At 41.5% G+C, this 19835-nt stretch overlaps 1 protein-coding gene across 2 annotated transcripts in view; it reads left to right on the forward strand.

The window, feature by feature from the left end:
• KCNK2 (potassium two pore domain channel subfamily K member 2) overlaps positions 1-19835 on the forward strand; it is a 104693-nt gene that overhangs the window by 20436 nt on the left and 64422 nt on the right. Inside the window, exons 1-2 of one of the 2 annotated variants that reach the window (XM_032185649.1) lie at positions 7289-7390; positions 8933-9243. In XM_032185649.1, coding sequence (XP_032041540.1) covers position 7390; positions 8933-9243 — 312 coding nt within the window. In that variant the 5' untranslated portion in view covers positions 7289-7389. Of the gene's footprint in view, positions 1-7288; positions 7391-8932; positions 9244-19835 lie in introns of those variants that run through there. The other variant, XM_032185648.1, reaches the window with a different exon arrangement.

Consider the following 19835-nt stretch of genomic DNA (forward strand, 5'->3'; position numbering starts at 1 on the left):
AGAATACCCACACAGCACCTTGTGGGGGCACTTGTGATGTGCAGGTATACCCATATCCATCATCTGGATTACACCTTGGGCAGCAGATTTGCTAGCAGGATGTGGGACCTACTCCCTGTGATCCTGTAAGGTAGAAATAAGGGATATTTTCTCCTCAAGTCTACTTTACTAGTCATAGTATTGCAATCACAGTTGACTTACCAAAATCTTATAGGCAATTTTTTATGAGTAAGAAAAATCATCGCATCTTTCCTCTAAAACGAAGAAGGAAATTGCCAATGAGTCCCCAAGAATATAGTGCAAATGTTCAGCCTGAGGCTTCCTCACTCTCTGCTTTTGTTGTATTTCTTCTATTGAGATATTCTTAGTGGATAAAGCCTTAAGTAAATTTTCCGAGTAATAATCTCCTTAATATCTGAAGTTGTTATGAGAGAGAACATGAAAAGCCAGGAAAGCAATAATTTCAGGAATTGATTTCTTTATGTTTTTATTTTTTATTTTTTTTTCCTACTAACTTCTCTTGGCAATTGTGATTCTTAAATTTGTATTTTTCCATTTTTTAACAAAAACGCATTACAGAAAATTTACTTTTTTTTTTTTTTTTTTACAGTAAGTTATTTATGTTCTATCTGTTGCCAATATAAATAATTTAAAAGAAAATAGATTTTATGAAGAAATGCCATTTACTCTGTCATAAAGTATTTTGTAAAATCTCACTTTGACCACTTATGCAACAGGGCAAATGATCTTTTTGGGCAAGTGATTATGAAAATATTAAAATGTTGAGGATTCTAGAAATAGAGTGTCCTTTAAGTCCAGGCTGCTGACATATCACAGAGATTTTATAATATTAATATTAGGTGTTTTATGTGAAGGGGTCATGTAAAGTAACTTTCTCACCAGTACCAGTCTGAAGTGTGTCTGGTTCCATTTGATGCCTGGGGTATTTACATCTGGGCTATATTTGTATTTGCTATTCAAAGTGGAAAATGTGGGCCAATCTTCCCCCAATAGTACCTCTACTTTCCTTAGTGCTAGAGACCAGCTTGTGATATTCTCTCTAACAAATGAAAATAAAAGATGAAACTGTACAAAGCAACAAATCAGTTTCTTTGCCTGTTTGACATCAGTGGCAAGACACAATTGAAATCCTTATTTCTAGCAAAAAAAAAAAAAATGTCAAGAGATATTTGAAAACTCTCTAAAACTGAAAGGCTGAGTATGAACCTGTAGCTTGTTCTCTTGCTGGCACTGACCATAGCTTCCAGCTCAGGATTCAACCACCAAACCCCAGCTATCAAGGTCTACACTTGAAGAAAAAGTAGGGAAGTGTGTTCAAGGATAGACGTACCAAACAATCCCAGTGTACTGAGGTATGTGTCAGAATAGCAGCAGTTCATACTTCTTGCTGTCCAAGCATGTTATGAAAACTGGGTTCTGTTGATCCAGACTTCTGCCTGCATCGTGCTGGTGGCATTTTTACCAAAGCAGAAAGATTCGGTCACTGGCTGGGGCAGGTGATCATTTGGAGATAAAGCTAAGTTCTTAGGGCAAATATGATACCCTGATTCTTAAAGTCAGAGTCTTCATGTGATAAGAAATTATTTTTTCAGCCTTGTTTAGGTGCTTAAAAGCGAATCTAGGAGTTTTTTTTTTTTTTTTTTTTTTTTCCTAGTTTTTAAAGCTGGAACTCTGTGCTTCTTTAAATTAAATAACCATTACTTGCAACTGCCATATTTTGACATTAGCATTAGTGCAGAGCTTAGTTTCCCAGTGTGATTTGTGAGCTCTGTGCCTGGCATGAGGGGAGGAGAAAATGACAAAATAATTGAGAAGAGATAAAATAAGAGGTCTATCCTTAGAACAAGTGATCAGATTAAAAAAAAAAAAAAAGACTAGCAAATGCCTGTCTTTCTATAAAAAATCTATAGCATCTTTTCCAGATGCATCTCCATGCAGCTAAGAGCTGAGAGACTGCCAGAAAACTGTGTCTTTTGTGCACATTTGAAAATAATTAATATATTACATTGCAACTTTTCTTATGGCTACTGCCAAGTAGAATAAGTTCGATGCTTTTTAAAACGTAGATGATACTTAATGTTCTTCTTTTTCATTTACTCATTTGTATTCTTTATTTCTACTAACAAGTTCTTTCATTATCCCTGCATGGTATTTAGTAATGCCCAGGCCTGCTCTGCTCTGCTCTGCTCTGCTCTGCTCTGCTCTGCTCTCCTCTCCTCTCCTCTCCTCTCCTCTCCTCTCCTCTCCTCTCCTCTCCTCTCCTCTCCTCTCCTCTCCTCCCCCTTTTCTTCTCTCTTCCTCTCTTCCTTTGTTTTGTTTCTTCTAAATGTTATTTGTGGATTACTATACAAGAAAACCACTAATACTATTTTAGGTGATTTGCAGTGTCTGTCTGTATTTTATTTTATTTACAGATTGTTGCACCAAAGGTATGCGTAATTATTTGCAGAATGCCCTAAAATGTGCATGTGCTATTTTGCAAATATAAAACCAGATTCTCAAGACATAGTTTAAAAATGAGCACCTGCTTACTTAAGAAAACCTGCTTTAGTATGAACCTTAGCCATTCTTTTGGTCAAATCTTCATGTTTGTGGTCTTACATGCATGTTCTTTTTGTTTAAAAATATTCCATGCCTTTTTTTTCCATTCTGCAGAGACAGTACAGAGACTAAGTTTCCATGTCGTAAGTCATCCAGCTGTGCCATGAAAATCTATGAGGACAGTTGCATGATTTGTACTAATGGGTGTGGACAGCCAAATATAAAATCTAAATATTACCATTGTCAGTCTCCTATTTTAAAGAGACCACAACTAGCAAAAATTAAAAATAAATTACAAACAGCAATTTTGTAGAACATTTGGATGAATAACAACAACAACAAATAACAAAACCAAAACAAACAACAACAAAAAATTGTGATCAACTCAAAGCAACACTAGATTTCCCTCAAGGAGATTACTAATTCAAAGTACTAGTAAATTTTTCCTGTGCATAAATAAACCATAATAAAGGTGACATATGGCAATTCACATTTATCATTGATGAGAATGACATTGAAAAGTTAGTTATAATTGTTGCTTCGGAAGCTGCCCAAGCATAACAGATTTGTGAAAGCAAATATGAAAAAACAGTGGCAGAACATGTGACAAATAAATCCCATTAGATCTGGTAACACGACACAGGCAGGGAGGAAACCCACTGGGAGATTTGCAAGCCAGTAAAGAAAAATACACATTCACAATATTAATTACTATAGCAAGTACTTTGTGGATCCTAAAACAACTTCCCACTTGCCACACGTGGATTAATAGATAAGAATTACTTGTGATGGAAAGAATTAGAGTGTAATTAAAACTGACAACTGAGCTGTATGAAAATAGATAGGCACATGTAAACATTTTTTCTATGAATTGATGAGGTGCGGAACAATGGCTTTTCTGCTGAACAAATAATTCATCACACTAAAACAGACGCTCAGGGTAGGTAGAACTCATTAATACATATACCAGTTGCACCACGTAATGTTTAACTCATTTAAAAATGTGAATTAAAAGTGTTCATGCATTTTTAAATATTGCCAACTGATAGGTGCAGTAATAGCGTAAGAAGTCTTCAGTCAGGTTTGCAGGAGTCGTGCTGAAGGTTCGTTCTTGTCTATGCACGTATGTTCGAGCAAGGAGTGGGAAGGAGGCATTAAAAGACTCAGATAGTGTGGATAGGATTAAGTAGGGAGTTTGATGTTGTCCATGCCACTAACTGCTGTATGGATTTCGAGAGGTGAGCAAAGGCTGAGTAGGGATTTACTGTAAGCGCCTCCAGCCCAGCACCTTCTCCATGGCCTTCACTGCTGGTGGTGGGAAGGGAGCGTGGCACCCAGACCCCCCCATCTGTCTCCTCATCCACTGGAAGGAGAAACGGGCTGCATGCCTTTAGTTTCTTGTTTTGTGTAAATTCCCTTGGAAGGATATGACTAACAGTTTAGTGGCAGAACACACTGACATAGCATGGCCCTAATGTCATAATTATCCATAAAGAACTGACAGAGATCTTTCAATGTCTCTGACAAAGTCAAGAGACAAGTCATTTTTAGGTTCTGCTGAATACATAAAAATTGCCTAAAAATTAACCTACAAAATAAGTGCAGCAGTATTTCTTCTGGGCTCTGTTGTAATAAAACTGAGCAGCACCAATCTTTTCACGATTGGTGAGAAGCACTGGAGGGCCACATCCCTGAAGCATCTCCGGGAGGAAGAGAGCCTAAATTACCACCCATGGGCCCAAATGTGCCTGACCCTTGTCTGAGTCTTCTCCTTCTTCAGGGTACAGCAGCTATGGGAAGCTGTGTTTCTGTGCGGAAACCCAGAGATGCTCTTGTGTTGGGAGTAAGCAGGGAGGGAAATGCCCTCATGGGATGCTGTGCCATAACAGCCCCTTGGGGATGCACAAATCCTTGGCAATTAAACATGAATAAAGAAGGCTGGAAGTTGGGATGCCTCCTATTGTGCAGCTGGATAGAGGAGAACAGAATTTGTGTCACCCAGCAGTGGGGCTGCAGAGGAACCCCTTGCTCTGGGCCCAAAATGCTTCTCCTGGTCTTGCAGGGAGGGGATGGCTCCTGTGACTGAAAATAAGAACAGAAAGCAGCAGCAGATAAGGGTATTTTTTTATGTAGGCTTTTTAAATTAGTCTTTCTATTCTTCTGGAATAACTATTTCCTTACAAGTGCGCTTTTGCCCTATCAGATCTATGCTTAGGTCATGTACAGCTGTTATTTGTATGAATATGTGATTGCTATGTTTATCATGTCACAGGCACTTCCTCTGCCTGCTGCATGCCTGCCTCTCTCGGACAAGCCTACTTTCAGCGTTTCAAAGGGTCGAGCAGCTTCCTGCAGCCGCTCTTTGTGAGCACTGTGGCCATCCCAAGCTCATGCCGCCACATTTTAAGACAGCTTTTGTCAGTCCCGTATTTTGCCAGCCTTTCTCGTGTTAGCGTGAAATACACAAACCTGTAGATACTTTGACTTGTAAGCATTTGAGGATTTTCTTTAGTTTGTTCAGATAAATCTCTTGGCACAGCAGCGAGCCCATTTGCTTTCAAGGCTGGAGCTCTGTGCTATAACCCCTTTTATTACTTAATCTCATCCACATTGGTTGGTGGTGTGTTTTGTCAGTGACACACTGCCAGTGACACGCTGCATTTGAGTGTGTTTGTTTAGAAAAGTTCAGGACTGCTACAGGCCTGAACTTTAAACCATTCAAATGCCAGTTCCAAATTTGAGGGTGAAATGGTCACACACAATATTCAAACTGTGTGGTGCATGTTACAATAAAAATATCGGCGGGCACAACTACACAAAATAAATGTTGGTGCTGTAGAAGGCCTCAAGAACATGGGAGTTGTTACACACAATAGCTTTTGTTGTACATTTTTGTTGTACATTTTTGTTGGATGGTGCTTGTTGTTAAAGGTACCATATGTGGAATGTTTACATCCCTGGTGGAAATGCGATTGCAGAGCTGAAGTCCAGTCTAAGTAAGCAGTGATCTCCAGCTGGGTACTGTGGCTGTGATCACTGTAGGTGGAAAATACCAGGCAGTTCAAAGGAGATATTTAAGATGTTCACTAGATAATTACTTGAAATAATTACGTTCCCAGGGACAGCTTTTCAGCTGTCAGAGGTAGGGCACCATTGCAGTCATTTCTGGAGAGGACCTCTCCTGCTACCCAAAATGGTTCCTGCCCGTTTGGTTGAATGCCTAAATGAAAGGCCTGATCCAAATGCTGCTGAAGCTATCTGGAAGCTTCCCATTGCTTTCAAATTGTACTCAATAAGTCTGACCCTTTTTAAACATTTAATAATAATTCCTCCATTTGCAAAAACAAAATTGGATTCCAAATATTTAGATTGCTAAAGAAAGGCATGTAGTAGTATTTTCCACAATATTTTACACAGACTCAGTGTGCAGGAAAATGCTCATGCCTGATTTCCCATAGGATGCTGGAAGAAATCCTATGAAGTGATTCTTTTCCATGAGCTAGGACCAGGCAGTGTTTACATACGCTTGTGGCTGAGACGTCTTTTGGGGAGAAGGGTGAAAGGCTATGATATTTTTTAGTATAAAAAGAGTTCCAGGCTTGAAAATCCTCTATCTTCAAGAGTCACAGGGCTGACTCCTGCCACCATTTGAGGATTTGATTCTTCGAGGATTTGGATTATGTGAACAAAGTCCTGCATGTGATGGAGGAGCTACTTGCTGTGTTGGGCCCAGCATCTCTTGTCACTCAACAGCTGCTCCATCGGCTGGTGGGATGAGGAGTGGTAGGAAAGGATTTGAGGAGAAATCGCAGAGACGCGAGCACGCCAGGGAGGAGCGGTGTGATTGATGCTGCAGAAATGGGAGTCCTAAGGAACTCGGTATTACACTCATTTGTATTATGTCACATTGATATGACGACGTGCTAAAATAAGTGGCTTCTAAAGCGTTTGCTGATGGTGCTGCTGATCTGAGCAGGATTAAAGCCCATCAAGCACCCGAGGTATGACTGCCTTTGGCCGTTGTACAGAGACAGACTCTGGTGTGAAATTCTTGCGACCTACACCCAGTTGGTATGGTGAGTAAATTCCAAACACGTTTGCGGAGACTTTACACAGTGGTGGAAGCAGTTTTGGGTTGTTCCTGGCAAATGTTCTTCTGCCTTTTAGATGAGCGCAGACCTTCATCACCTGGCCATGAACAACGGACCCGTGGCTCACATCATGCGTGGCTGACACTGGGTTTAGCCCGAGGCCAAAATCACGGGGACCAGTTCAGGCTTCTGGGGGGCAGCAGCCACAGTTCGGGCAGCGCTTCTGGCGTCTCCCTCGGGCTGGGGTGACCGGCTCGGGGCTGGGAGCCAGGTGGCCGGGGCTGGGAGCCAGGTCGCCCTCGGTCCCTCGGGTGGGCGCTTGGCGACGGGCGCGGAGGCGGGCGCGGAGCGGGGAGTGGGAGCAGGGGCGGGGGGTTTTCGGGGGCGGCCGCCCCCCAAAAGGGCCGGGGCTGCTCCGCATGCCCCCGGTGCCCGTCCGGAGCCGCGGGCACGCGCGCAGGCGGGCACGCGCGGAGGCGGCGGAGCGCGATGCGCGCCCCGAGGCACCTCGCCCGCCCCGGGGCCGGGGGGAGCCCGCGGGATCCGCGCCGCCAGCCCGCCCGCCCCTGCCGCTCCCTGCGCTCCGGACCCACCCGCCAGCCTCCTCCTCCTCCTCTCTGCCTTCTTCTCCTGCTTCTTCTCCTGCCTCTTTAACCGGCTCCGACTGCACCCGCCCGAGCCCCGAGAAGATGCCCGCCCGTGGAGCGAGGAGAGGGCAGCGGGTCGGTAAATAAGAAGTGAGTAGGAGCACAATGGCGTGCCTCCCTCCCCGCTGCCAGCCCTGCGGATGCTGCGTGCGCCCCTGCCTCCCCGCGCCCCTCTCCACCTTGCCTGGCCGCCTGCCCTGCCCTTCTTCCTTTCCTTTTTCCCTTCCCTTCCATCCCCTTCCCGTCTCCGGAGCATCCCGGCGGGGGTCCCCCGGCGCATTGCACCGGCCGCGGGGAGGGGGCGGCGGTGCCCGGTGCCCGCTCCTTTGTTCGCCGCCGCGGCTCGGTGGGGCCGGCCGGGAGGGGAGGGGGCAGCCCCGGACCCCCCCTTCTTCCCCACCGCAGCCCCCATCCGCGGGGGGCTCGGAGGGTCGCCCCCGGGCACGGTGAGGGGTGCGGGGGGGTGAGGCCGGGGGTGCGCAGCGCGGTGCGGACAGGTGTGTGCAAGGGGGGCGCCGCGCCCGGCCCCCGGCTGGGAGGGGGGTCGTGTTGAGCCGGCCCCGAAGGGGGTGAGAGGGATGCGGGGGTGCCCAGGACCCCCCACTTTGGCCGGGGGTCGGGGATAGATGCTCCCCCCCCGCCCCATCCTCTGCCCCCCGCCACAGCAGGTGCCCGGGGTGCCCCTGCGGGGCCATCGGGTCCCGGCTCTGCCAACCGGGGGGGCTCCGCTCTGCCTCCACAGCTGGGCTTCCACCCCCCCGGCAGCTGGGAGCTGTGCTGCGGCCATTCAGCGTGTACTTGTAATTCAAGACAAATTAAATATAGCTTCTGCAGTCAACTGCTGCGGCCATCATCCCGCAGGAGACCTTTACCTGCACTTGATGTGGTGGATTTTTTTTTTTTTCCATTGCCCGCGTAGTTGCTGGCAGTCACATGAGTTATGGAGACACTTGATAACGCGCTCAGCTGCTCGTTTCCTAACCCTGTGGGTTTTCGTAGCTGTAAATAAAAATACCCGCTTTAACAAATGGGTGACTTTTCCAGTAAGTGCACGTGTTTGACTGGTATTTTCCGAAGGGTTTGATCGATACGCAATTAACGCTTTAGGAGCGGTATGATGAAGAGCGCATTGTTTTTATGGCTGCGTCTGGGGAGTTGCAAAGTGATCGTGCAACTGTTGTAAGAGAGCGTTTGTCGGAGCACAGGGTAGAATAGGTAAGAGAAAGACGGCTTTGCATTTTTCTGCTACTTCTGTAATGCCAAGGAAATACAGCTGGAAAGCTGCTTAGCAGTGCTTAAGGCAGTGGTGGACATAAAGAATCTCTGCAGCAAAATGCCACCTTACACAAATACGCAAATAGGGGGAATCCTGCCTTTTGGAAGTGATCATGTATCGTAAAGGGACACACACAGAGAAAATGTTGCAAATGTGGGTGTGAGTGTAAACAGATAACACTTCCCCGAGCAGCAGTTTTGTTGTAAGGCGGCATGGGATTTAAGGGAAAGATTCCACTATGTAAGAATTCCACTTGGAAGCAGTAGAATTTCTGTAATCTCTTGGCAAGAAGGAAGCTCTGTTAACACACGTTGACCAGCCCTGTAAAAATTAACTTTCTTTTTCTGTTTTGTTAGTGGCGGCACCTGACTTGCTGGATCCCAAATCGGCCACTCAGAACTCCAAACCAAGATTATCATTTTCTACCAAGCCTACCGTGCTCACTTCACGGGAGGAAAGCGATTCAGCTATTAATGTTATGAAATGGAAGACAGTCTCAACAATTTTTCTGGTGGTGGTCGTGTATTTAATAATTGGAGCGACAGTGTTTAAAGCCCTGGAGCAACCTCATGAAACCTCCCAGAAAACCACCATTGTGATTCAGAAGCAGACGTTTGTGTCTCAGCATTCCTGTGTGAATGCAACAGAGCTTGATGAACTGATTCAGGTAATCCATACGACACCTTTGTCGCCCTGCCTTAGAGGGACAAATAATGTATGGCAGCACTGCTGGCATACAGGGGGAGAGCTGTCTTAGCCGAGCTCCGTATTGGCCATGCAATGTAACAAGTGGTGAGGCCAGAAGTTGAGCAATAGCATTTCCACGCAAAGCCTCGTGGTGGAAAATCTACTGCTATTTTTAGGTCCAGTGCACTCAGTAGACAGCCTTTTCATTGAAGCCACCCATTATGGTAATTAAATGATTATTCATCAGCAATATATATAATTAATAGTTCACAAAGGAGTTGATATATTGATTTGTGCCTTACTAGGTCTGTCAATATCTGAGAAGCCCAATTCTGAAGAAGAAAATACACCATCCATTGCCTTAAAGGAGTTCTAATTTACCGTGATTGTATCAAGCTAGCTTTCCTTCCAGCTGTATGCTTCTTTTTATTGATTTTGTTTTAAGTACAGGAAAGCACCATGCACTTGCTATTTTGATCTTAAATCTCAATTTTCTGTGCTTCTTAAAGGTGCATCCCCAGCTGATGTAAATCAGTGTGTTCCTAATAACATGACTTTACCCTTGCAGGTCACCTGGCTTAGAACCATAGGAAATACTTATTTGCAGTAGCACAGAAACAGATTCAGAGCCTCGTGAGGCCCTTTCCAAGTCAAATCCCATGTGCCTGTATTCTTATGGCTATCCAGCAGCACTGCGGGGAACAGCAAGGGGCTGCCAAAAATGTCACTTCTGGGAGTGGGAGGCTGGGGTGAACAGCCAAGAGCTGGCAGGGATTGATCTTTTCATTCACAGAAACCGCGGGGCCATCTGGGGCTGTGGGGCTGGGGGTGGGAAGGGGACGAGCAGAAGAGGGTGGGGGGCATCCGTGTGCCATGGGTAGAGCAGGCTCCAGAGCTGGCCCGTGGCATGGGCAGCAGGGCCTTCTGGAGGTGGATTTTAACAGCAGATCTGGCCGAGAGCTTAGAATTTTATTTTAGCTACCTAGACCAACCTGCCTTGAGCATGGCATTGACACAGACACCTGTTTTTTTGCAGCTTCAAATACAAAGCTCTGGTTTACTGAGTTATTTTTATGACACACCACTTCTAAATTTTGAAGGCAAACTAGGAAAATGCCTTGCAGTTTGTGATTTCTGCCCCCCCCCCCCTTTTCCTTTTCCCTCAGAATTATTCCAAAAGTGGAACCCTTTAAAATGACTATTCAGCAATTCCTATCTCCATTCATCCCAACTAGGCATGCCTGAGGAGGTGCTGTCAATCTGTACAATTTTGATGCTATGTAATAAATATGTGTCAGTGTTTTTACCAGCAGAATGTGAGCTAATCTTTCAAAGAGATACACACACATTCTGATTAAAAATAATCTCTTGTAGCTAGTATAAATATCCCATATAAATTTTTTAGGTCAGATCCTGTACTTTTGAAGATAAAAATAGAAATATGGAAGCAATATTATCTTACATCATCTACGAGATGGTCCTGAAGGCAAAAAAAAAAAAAGTTGAAATTTGCACTGGAGTATTTAGATATTTAAGCATTTATGATTCCCTACCCAGAAGCACAGACTGGTAGTAGAAAATCACTTAATCAGCATTCAAAGCCCATTTGATGTGCTGTGTAAAATAAATGACAGCTTCAGCACAGCTATCAGTGCACAGATACCCATATCAGAATTAGTTCCCTTCTAGCTATCAATCTTGGCGTGACCAGAAAAAACAAAGGCTTTTGGAGCATGGCAGGTGATGCAGCCACCCACAGCACGTGAATACGAGGTGGTGCTTGTGGGGAGAATTTGCTGTGCTTGTTGGCTGGCTAAATGTAGAAACTTAATTCCTCCTTGTTCCTTTCTGCTGATCAGACCCCTTCTCAGCACTGTGAAGACCAGGGCATGGAGGTAGGAAGGTGCTGTGGTTCCCCCCTTATAGGAGGAGGACAGAGGCAAAAGTGAGCCAAGGCCAAGTCGTACAAGTACATGTAACTGCCTTTCTTTCTGCGGAATAAGTGATAAAGGATTACATCAAGTTGTTTAAGGATCTGGAATTAAGTGGCTTGCCCAAACTAAATAGGAAATCTGTGGAAAAGCAGCATCTCAAATAAATTTTTCTCCAGCTACCCTAACCATGGGGTCAAATTTCTTCCCACTTTGTCACAGAAGCTAAATTATTGGAAAGTGTTTTGTCTCTCTGGGCTTATGTCTGACTGTTAGTACAATATAATGCAGTGTTTCTTCAGTTTCCATTGGATGTCTGTATGAATAAAACTAAATAGTGCGTGTAAGGAAAAAGTAAATGATATTTAAGAATTCACTGAAAGATACCAAACTGAAAATTAATACGTTCTAGCGCAGTAGGAAGCTGGAATGCTTAGTGTGTGTGAAGAAAATTACAGAGCTTACAGACTATAATGTCTTCTTTAATCAAGTGTTTACATTGAGTCAAACTATAATGAAATTCATTATAAAATTTTCCTTTTGAACTTAATGTTCTGGGAATTCAGAAACTGGTTTGGCTCTTGTTTGTTCTAGTCTTTGCTCAAGGTGCTTATCATGCAAGGCATTTTCAATATTTACAGTTTTGGGTCTGCCATTTAACCCTTACTCTCAAGCAGTCTTGACCATCCCATTGACTCCTAACTGACAGTACATTGTGTGGTGGTTCAGTCAGGTGAGCAAGTTGGAAAGACTAGCCTGAGAACACAAATTTAACCAAATTCATTTGTGCAAGTGGAAAAGTCCAATTCACTAGCACACAGGTGCTAGTTCCATCGTCTATTGATAAAATCTTGATTTGCCCAAGAGCTGACTACAACACACAAAGTTGTTAGCTTCTAGCAATGTACACAGGTCAGGGAATTTTTGCTGTCTTTCAGTCTTGTTTTCTCTCACTAGTCACAAAAAGCCTTCCTGGCAAAACTGTATATGCTACTGATAAGTTTTCAACACACAGAGCTTTATTTCTCAGGTTCTGAATTCCTGAAACTAAACATTTTCACATTGATTGTGTGGATCCTCTAGGTGTGCTCAGTGGGAATTATATTTTTATATACTTTATATATCTGATATACATGTGAAGCCAGGGGTGATGGAGAGTTGCTATGCAGTGCAGAGATCATGTAAAGTGAATGAAATAGAGTGCCCTGCTGATGACAGCCAAGCAACCTCATCTGCCTCAGAAAAATGACCTGTGTTTTCTTCGTAACTTCTGGGAGGTCAGCCTAGTCCTGCAGCATTGTGTGTGTGCTGACGAAGAGGTGGTCTTCATGACCTTCTCCATTGCTGACCTCCATGCTCTGGTGCTGCAAATCTCTTTCAGTGCTCACTACTTCAGTTCCTTGTTGCCTCACCTCAATAAAATACACCTGAAGTGAACAACAGCAATGCATGACCTTGAGGCCTGATTCCAGAAACCATTTTTTTGATATTCCACAAGCACTGCTATTTAGCACCAACCTTCATATGTGTGCAAGTCATGCAGAGGGTTTCTTTGCACCCAAGAGCCCATTTTTTTCAGGCAACTTCAACTCTCTTTTCTGTAGCCTGAAGCAAGTATTAACAACAATATTAAGTGGATCACTGTGTGCTCTACACACCAATGCTGAGCTTGGCAGTGCACAGCGTTAAGTGCTGGTGTACCCATGATCTACAGCTAAAGAAATCCCCCATCATGGAAACTTGTGAACATACAAATGCTGTCTGGGTGAGTCTGATGAGGATGCAACAGCCCAGCTAACTGTGTGTGGTCTCATGTCAAACTTGTGTTACTAAAGTTTCGGCTGGAAGGTCTTGAAAGGGTCTTGGTTTTTAACAGATGAGGAAGTGTTTGGTGAAAGTTGTGTATAATATCTCACACATTATAAAGCTGTGGAAGGGGGTGTGGCCAGAGACTTTGCTACTATTTCTGCTATAAGAAGAAGAACTCTTGTCAATTTTCATGGATTTTGTTTGTTTGTTTGTTTGTTTTTTTGTTTTCTCTGTCCATGCCTGTGCTCAGCTTGACCCTGACATGCCATGCAGATGACAAAATAAAAGAGCAGAGGTAGTCAGGCTGTCTGGATTTCATGTATATGAGAAAGGAAAACAAACAAACAAAAAACAAAGCAACAACTACAGAAACAAAACAAACAAACAAACAAAAAACCCGATCTTTCCTCATGGTAGGGATTTTTTACATCTCCATTGGAACTTTTTTTTTTCTCCACTAGTGAGTTTTTTGTTGACAGAAGCTGATAGAAACCTGGGAGTAATCCAAGGAACAATAAGAATTAGAGAATGAAAAAAAATAATCTCTAATTAGAGCACTTGAATATCTAATTATTTTATTCCAGCTTCATTTCTCCTTTAGTGTGTCGACTATTCCCTCCGCTAAACTTGCCAGAAAAGTTTTGAAAATGTCGGAGGCAGTTTCCAAGCTCAGATGCACAAAGTATTGTCAGGTACCCAGAAAGATCTCCTGCTGTATTCATGCTGTATACATGCACATCATGTTAGGATGTGACCAGCATTGTGTATTGTGGGCTGTCTTGGCAATGAGAGACGAGTATTTGTCCTCCTGCCAAAGAGAAAGCTGATTAAAAAAAAGAGGGAGAGGGAGAGAGAAGAGCTTTTTATATAAATAACACCTAATTATGTATTACTCAGCAGTTATCTGTTTTAGGGTTGGCCTTTATAAACCAAAATGAAAAGAAAGTCCTTTTACTCCCCAAGCATCAAGATGTTTAGTGTATTATTGTACAAAAATTGGAAATAAAAGAAATCTCAGTTAAATTATTTTAAATATCTGAAGTGTCCTAGCAAACTGGTGTGAATTATTTTAGTTATCTTAGTAACTTACTTATGAAACTTAATAAAGATTGTTAAAGTAAAAACTGAAACTAACTAACAGAACATATCTAATTTTTGGTTCTTTTAGCAGAAAATTCCTTCAAATATGTTCATTCTGAAGACCCCAACAAGTGGAAAAATTAATATCAGAATAAACAACACAATCTTTTAATGTGTTCCAAGTGCTGTTTGTGGTAACTCTTGTTTTATAAACCTTGATTCAAAATCTGAGCAAGTTTTCATGGTGCTGCACCAAGCTGTCCCTGCAGTAAAGGACTTTATAGAGATTTTATCCAGCCCCTTTTAGAGTATGTGGCTTCCTCTGGAAACTGAATGCGTACAAAAATGCACTTATATTTAAAAGAAAAAAAGAATTAATGAACCGTCAAGATTAGCTGAATTGATCTTGATCACACCAGTTGATCTCCTTGGGTTCTGCATGGCTTTGTGGTTAACATGAGAAGAAAGCTCTCAGGGTCCACAGTCATGTGCCTTGCCTCTTTGAGTTCTGTGTTTGCAAGGGCTAAATTCTCCCATTACTTTGCACTCATCTTTTGGGTTGTGAACAAGACTAAAATGTGTTTTCTATTTATCTCTCTGGAGGAAAGATTTTTTATTTTTTTTTTCTCTTTATCTCTCTTGAGGAAAGCCTGATACAGTTATGAATGTCATGGGACCTACATTCCTGCAATTCTTTCACCAAACTTGTATCACCAGAATGTCATCATGTCTTCTGACGTAATTACTTGTTAAAAATGTTTTACTTCAAAATATGTATTTTCTATGACTTTGTTTCAGTAGATTGAAGTAGTTTGGATGTATTTTTCATTATTGTTAACCTCCACCATTAGCTGAAATTATATTTTTTTTTCATAGGGTTTTTTACAACTTGCATCTTAGCCCTAAGAAACTAATTTTGCTGCATCCTCAGAAGGAAGTTGTTTTATTTCAGCCAGATAAGCTCCTTGAACCACAGCCTCTCAGAGTTAAAATAAAGAAGTGCAAGCCCTTCTTTCTCTCCCAGAGATTAGAAGCTTTTTGAGCTTGCTCTCTCATTTTTGGAAATAACAAGTCACAGTTATGTAAAGATTTTGTTTTCAGGCAAAAAGTCACAGATATGTAAAGATTTTGTTTTCAGGCAAATCTGACATTTAAATATAAATTTATTTATCTAATATATTTTATTTATTTTATTTTATTTAATATAAATTTAAAATGTATTGGCTAAGCCTATTCAACTTGAATGAAATTTTATCCATTCTTCGAATTGCAATGTTGATAGACATTCTCATTCCTGTGATCTTTCTGAGGAACTTTTTGGAACTTTTTGAGGCAGTTTGCCATGTACCAACTCAGGCCCTTCCCAGCTGAGACCAGCTTAGATTCTCCCTTTTGCAATTCCTTCCAGCTTCCCCCAAAAGGAACATGAACTATCCCGTCTTGGTCTAGATCCTAGTCTGCAAGCAACAGGTGTTTGTACTTCATAAACCTTAGATCCTTGAAAAGACTGACAGACCAGCATAAAAGAAATTGATGCTGCAGTGTATTTGATTTATTTATCTGGGGATCCAAAATACTGTTGCATCATTTTTTTTAATGTACAAAGTCGTGCTGCTACATTTCAGACTTGAAGCTTACAACAAATTGCAAACACCAGTCACAGAGCTGCCTGTTAATGCTGTTTGTGAAGCAACATGCAATGCATGACATTTAAAGCAGTGAAAACATGAAGTGCAGGAACTGTAGGCTGTGTTGTTACCCTGTGCAAGTGTCTGTCCTTAGTAAGGAGTCTGCCCATCAAAGCAGGTGAGCTTGTGTATTCTTATTTTGAAGTATAGAGGTAGTCCTGGCTCTTTACCCTCCCCTCTCAGAAGTCCCCTCTTCTGTCTCAGCACAGGGAGAGAGGGATTTTTTGCCAAACTTTCTGTTGCCTGGGACCATTCCCATCATAGCACACTGTCAGTACAAGTCCCTCTTCTGTAGTTATTTTCTTCATGGTGGTTAAACCAAAAGTGATTTTTTTTATGCACATGCTCTTTACCCTTCATGCGCATAAAATCAATACAGACTTTTGGGAGAATAATAAATAAATTCTAACTATCCTTTTCATTTCTCTGTTCAAGGAGAGGGGGTTCTAACTTTTTTTTTTTTTTTTTTTTTCCTTGCTGCTGGCGTTTTGGCTCTTACATGATATATTTACTTCAGATGAACAGTTTTACAGGACCAAGAACCTAGCTAGCTTGAGTGCATCTGAATGACAGCTTTTGTCTTAGAAGGGTGGCAGCTATGACTCATTGGTAAGTCAATTTTCCTGAGCAGCTGTCTGAATAATTCTTCCCGTCTCAAGAAGCTCAAGAAGCAAAGAAAAGCCCTCTTACCTAGATGTGTGTCTATACATATGTATATATATGCATGTAAGCACACACAAAATTTATATACACACAGTTTTTAATATATAGTTAGAAATATACATGTTTTTCAATACGTTTCTATATATTTTTAGTTCAAGTAGATTGTGAACATTGAATGAGAAGTGTTCTATGGCATGCTGGGTATTAGCTGGTAGTATAGATTACAATCATAAGTTATACAAATGAAAAAGAAGTACATGCAGTCACAGAAATACAATGCAAACATCATTGCAGTCTCTTTCAACAGTAAAGCTCTAAAGCATGTGCTTTGGGAGTCCAGGGAGTCATTTGATAAGTGTTAAAATCATCCTAGTGTGCCTCTGAACACAGAACTGGGATTTCCATTCTCTGTAAACCAAAGTACGAAGGTAGGACCCATGCAGTAGCTGGGCAGCATGCGGTATGCAGCTACACTGAATAGAGAAGGAGAGCTCTTGTCAAAATTGCAGCAGGACAACAAAGGTGGAGAACAAAGTTTCCAAAAACTTTGAGGCATCTCTGACTTTTTGACATCACTTGTTAATTGATTGCCAGGAAGCACAAGCTAACTCCTGACAAGGTGGGTAACAGAACACGCTGCATTTTTTTTATCAGCAGCATAATTTAAGGTGAATCTATTTTAATCTTTGGATAGAAAAGCTGAGAGTAATGAAATGTTGTGTTACATCATTTCAGAAAAGTGAAGTGACTGCAGTATGGTACAAAAGCATGCATTCAGAGCCTGGTGGAGAAGAAGATGAGAAGGGGCGGCTGGTTTGACATATGCTCATTTCTGCCTCTTCTGTAGATTAGAAAGTGGATGACTACCAGAGGCTATTCTCATCAGTTTATAAACCTCTTTGTATTTGTCCTGTGGCAATGTGGACCCCAGAGTAGTGGATGCAGCTCTGTCATCAACAGGCTTGCTTTTGTCTTTCATCTCTGTTGACTCCTTGCAGGGTCAGAGGAACAAAGGTTGAAATCCCTGACCTAGGAGAATTGGAATTATCATTTTTTTTTCTTCTTCCTCCTCCCCCCCAAAAAAAAACAAAACCAAAACCAAAACCCAAATCAAAAAAAAAAAAAAAAAGAAAAAAAAACACACACAAAAAACTGCTTTTTCAAAGGCTGTTTTGTGTGATAAACTGCAAGGGTAGCTCAGCATGGCATCTTCAGACAGCTATCTGCGTGAACACAGAGATGTGATAAACCAAAACTGCACAATATATTTACCGGAAACTGTTTCTAAATTATATAGGAAATGAATAACTGACATTGAATTAAAATGAGATTTTATGTTGTCACTCCTGTTTTCCCCGTGTTCTTGGAAACAGGGTGAATGCAGTGTTTATGTTTTTGGAACTCAGGTCCTGTTTTTAAAAGTAACACAAGTAATGCCTGGCCCACCCATTCTGTGCTCAAACATCTCTGCCTCTTTTCACTGATGCTCTACTGAGGCTTATTCCTGGTTAGAGGTGCAAAACCAGGTAGTCTGGCTGTAGTTCAACTTAGGACCTGAACAAAGCTTATGCCTATGCCTAAAATACATCACAGAGCTAGCCTAAGGGTCCTAGTGACTTAAAAAAAAAAAAAAAAAAAAAAAAAGAGAGAGAGAGAGAGAGAGAGAATTAAGTTCCTAAAGTTTTTAGATATTTGAAAATGTTATTTCTTTCAAAAGAGCCCCAAATTTCACCATTATAAAGACAAGTAAAAAGCAAGTAGTCAAAAACCTAGTATTTTTACTGAACAGACGTAATAATATTATTAAAACTATTTCACATAGAGACAGACCATGATTGGATGCTGTCTGCAGGGTGATCCCTCCTCTGCACAGTCCTCAGTGATCTCATACAAAAGAGATAAACAAATACACTCAAAGAAGGCAAGACAAGTGAAATAATCTACATGGTTTAAGAATGGAAACAATCCACATTCCTATTCTAGTGGTGAGTGGTTCTGTAGTATTGAAGTGGAACTGAGGTTTAAGCCGGAATTTAGTTTGTACATGGAATACTAATAAGAAAAACTAGAAAAATTCCCTCTAAGGCTGTCAATTAACTGTATTGTTGTACTTTTTTTAGAAGCCAAGAAATTCCAATGTTAAGATAGCACAAAGCCTTTATCAGCTACAACCTACAATAAATGTGAAGATTATACAGAGTTTTCATGATTTTGACTCTTTTAGGATTGAAAATGCACAGAGTTAATAATGATATTTTATAATTTAGGATATTCCAAAGGGCTCAGAAGACAGAAAAAAAAGGTTATAAAAAGAAGGAAAGTCATGCCAAACTTGTGACAAATGAAATGGTTGTGTTTGCTCTTGTAGTAAAGCATCAGTCAATAAATAAGGCTGAAGATCAAGAATAAAGTGACAGAGAAAAGTGGACCTAAGAGCACTAACAATGAATAACAACATGCTTTTTAATCATAGAGGGTGAGATCCCGGCTCTTGATGAAGTTGGCAGAAAACACTGGCACAAGGCTGAGTTTTTATTCTGTGCTACATTTGTACCTTTGTATAGTGGAGATGATCAAAAAGAAATATCTGCTTTGCAGATATTGCCCTGAAATGCATGTATGTTAGGAATTGTCATATATATTATTTTCTCTTAGTATTTTGGTTAGGAATAGTCTTAGATGAGGACCTGTTAACCGGCACTGACCAAACTAAGGAGGAAAGATAACTGCTGATCCAAAGAATTTAAGATGAATTTACCCTCCCAGTGAAATCCAGAGGCAACATTCAAAGACTTTATGAGATGTTGTTATTGATCACAGTAAACCTGCGACTTTGCTGCTTTTAGGCCTGTCATCCTTCCTTGTTAGTAAGGAAGACTTACGGACAGCTCTGAAGGAATGTAATGTAATATTTAAGACTAGCTTCTCCCAAACATGGCAACCACAGAGAAGAAAGCATTATAGTGTGTATTTGGAAACTTAATAACCAGATGATAAAGAAAGCATCATCTGGCCCTTTCTGACTAAAATTGTATTTAAAATAATGCTTAAGGTAAATCAGTAAAGGTACAAAGAAGGTCAATGAGAATACTGGCAATAAAGAAATACTGATGTACAATATTTAACAGGTTTATTTAAATAGGTAAATACATTACTTAATAAGAAAGAGCCTTTAACTTGGAAAAGAGGCAGCTGATGGGTCTACAAGATCATGAATGTATTGGAGTAGACAAATAAGAAATTTCTGTTGAAATGTTTCTCATAATATAAGAACTTTATTATGAGGAAGCACATACTAATCTCAAAAGGGAAGTGCTTTTTTAAACAATCCACAGATAAATTGCAGAACTCACTGCCACAGTATTTCTTGGTTCCCAGATTGCCACAGGTCTCCAAAAGTA

The sequence above is a fragment of the Aythya fuligula genome, chromosome 3, assembly GCF_009819795.1.
Source record: "Aythya fuligula isolate bAytFul2 chromosome 3, bAytFul2.pri, whole genome shotgun sequence".
Lineage (NCBI taxonomy): Eukaryota > Metazoa > Chordata > Aves > Anseriformes > Anatidae > Aythya > Aythya fuligula.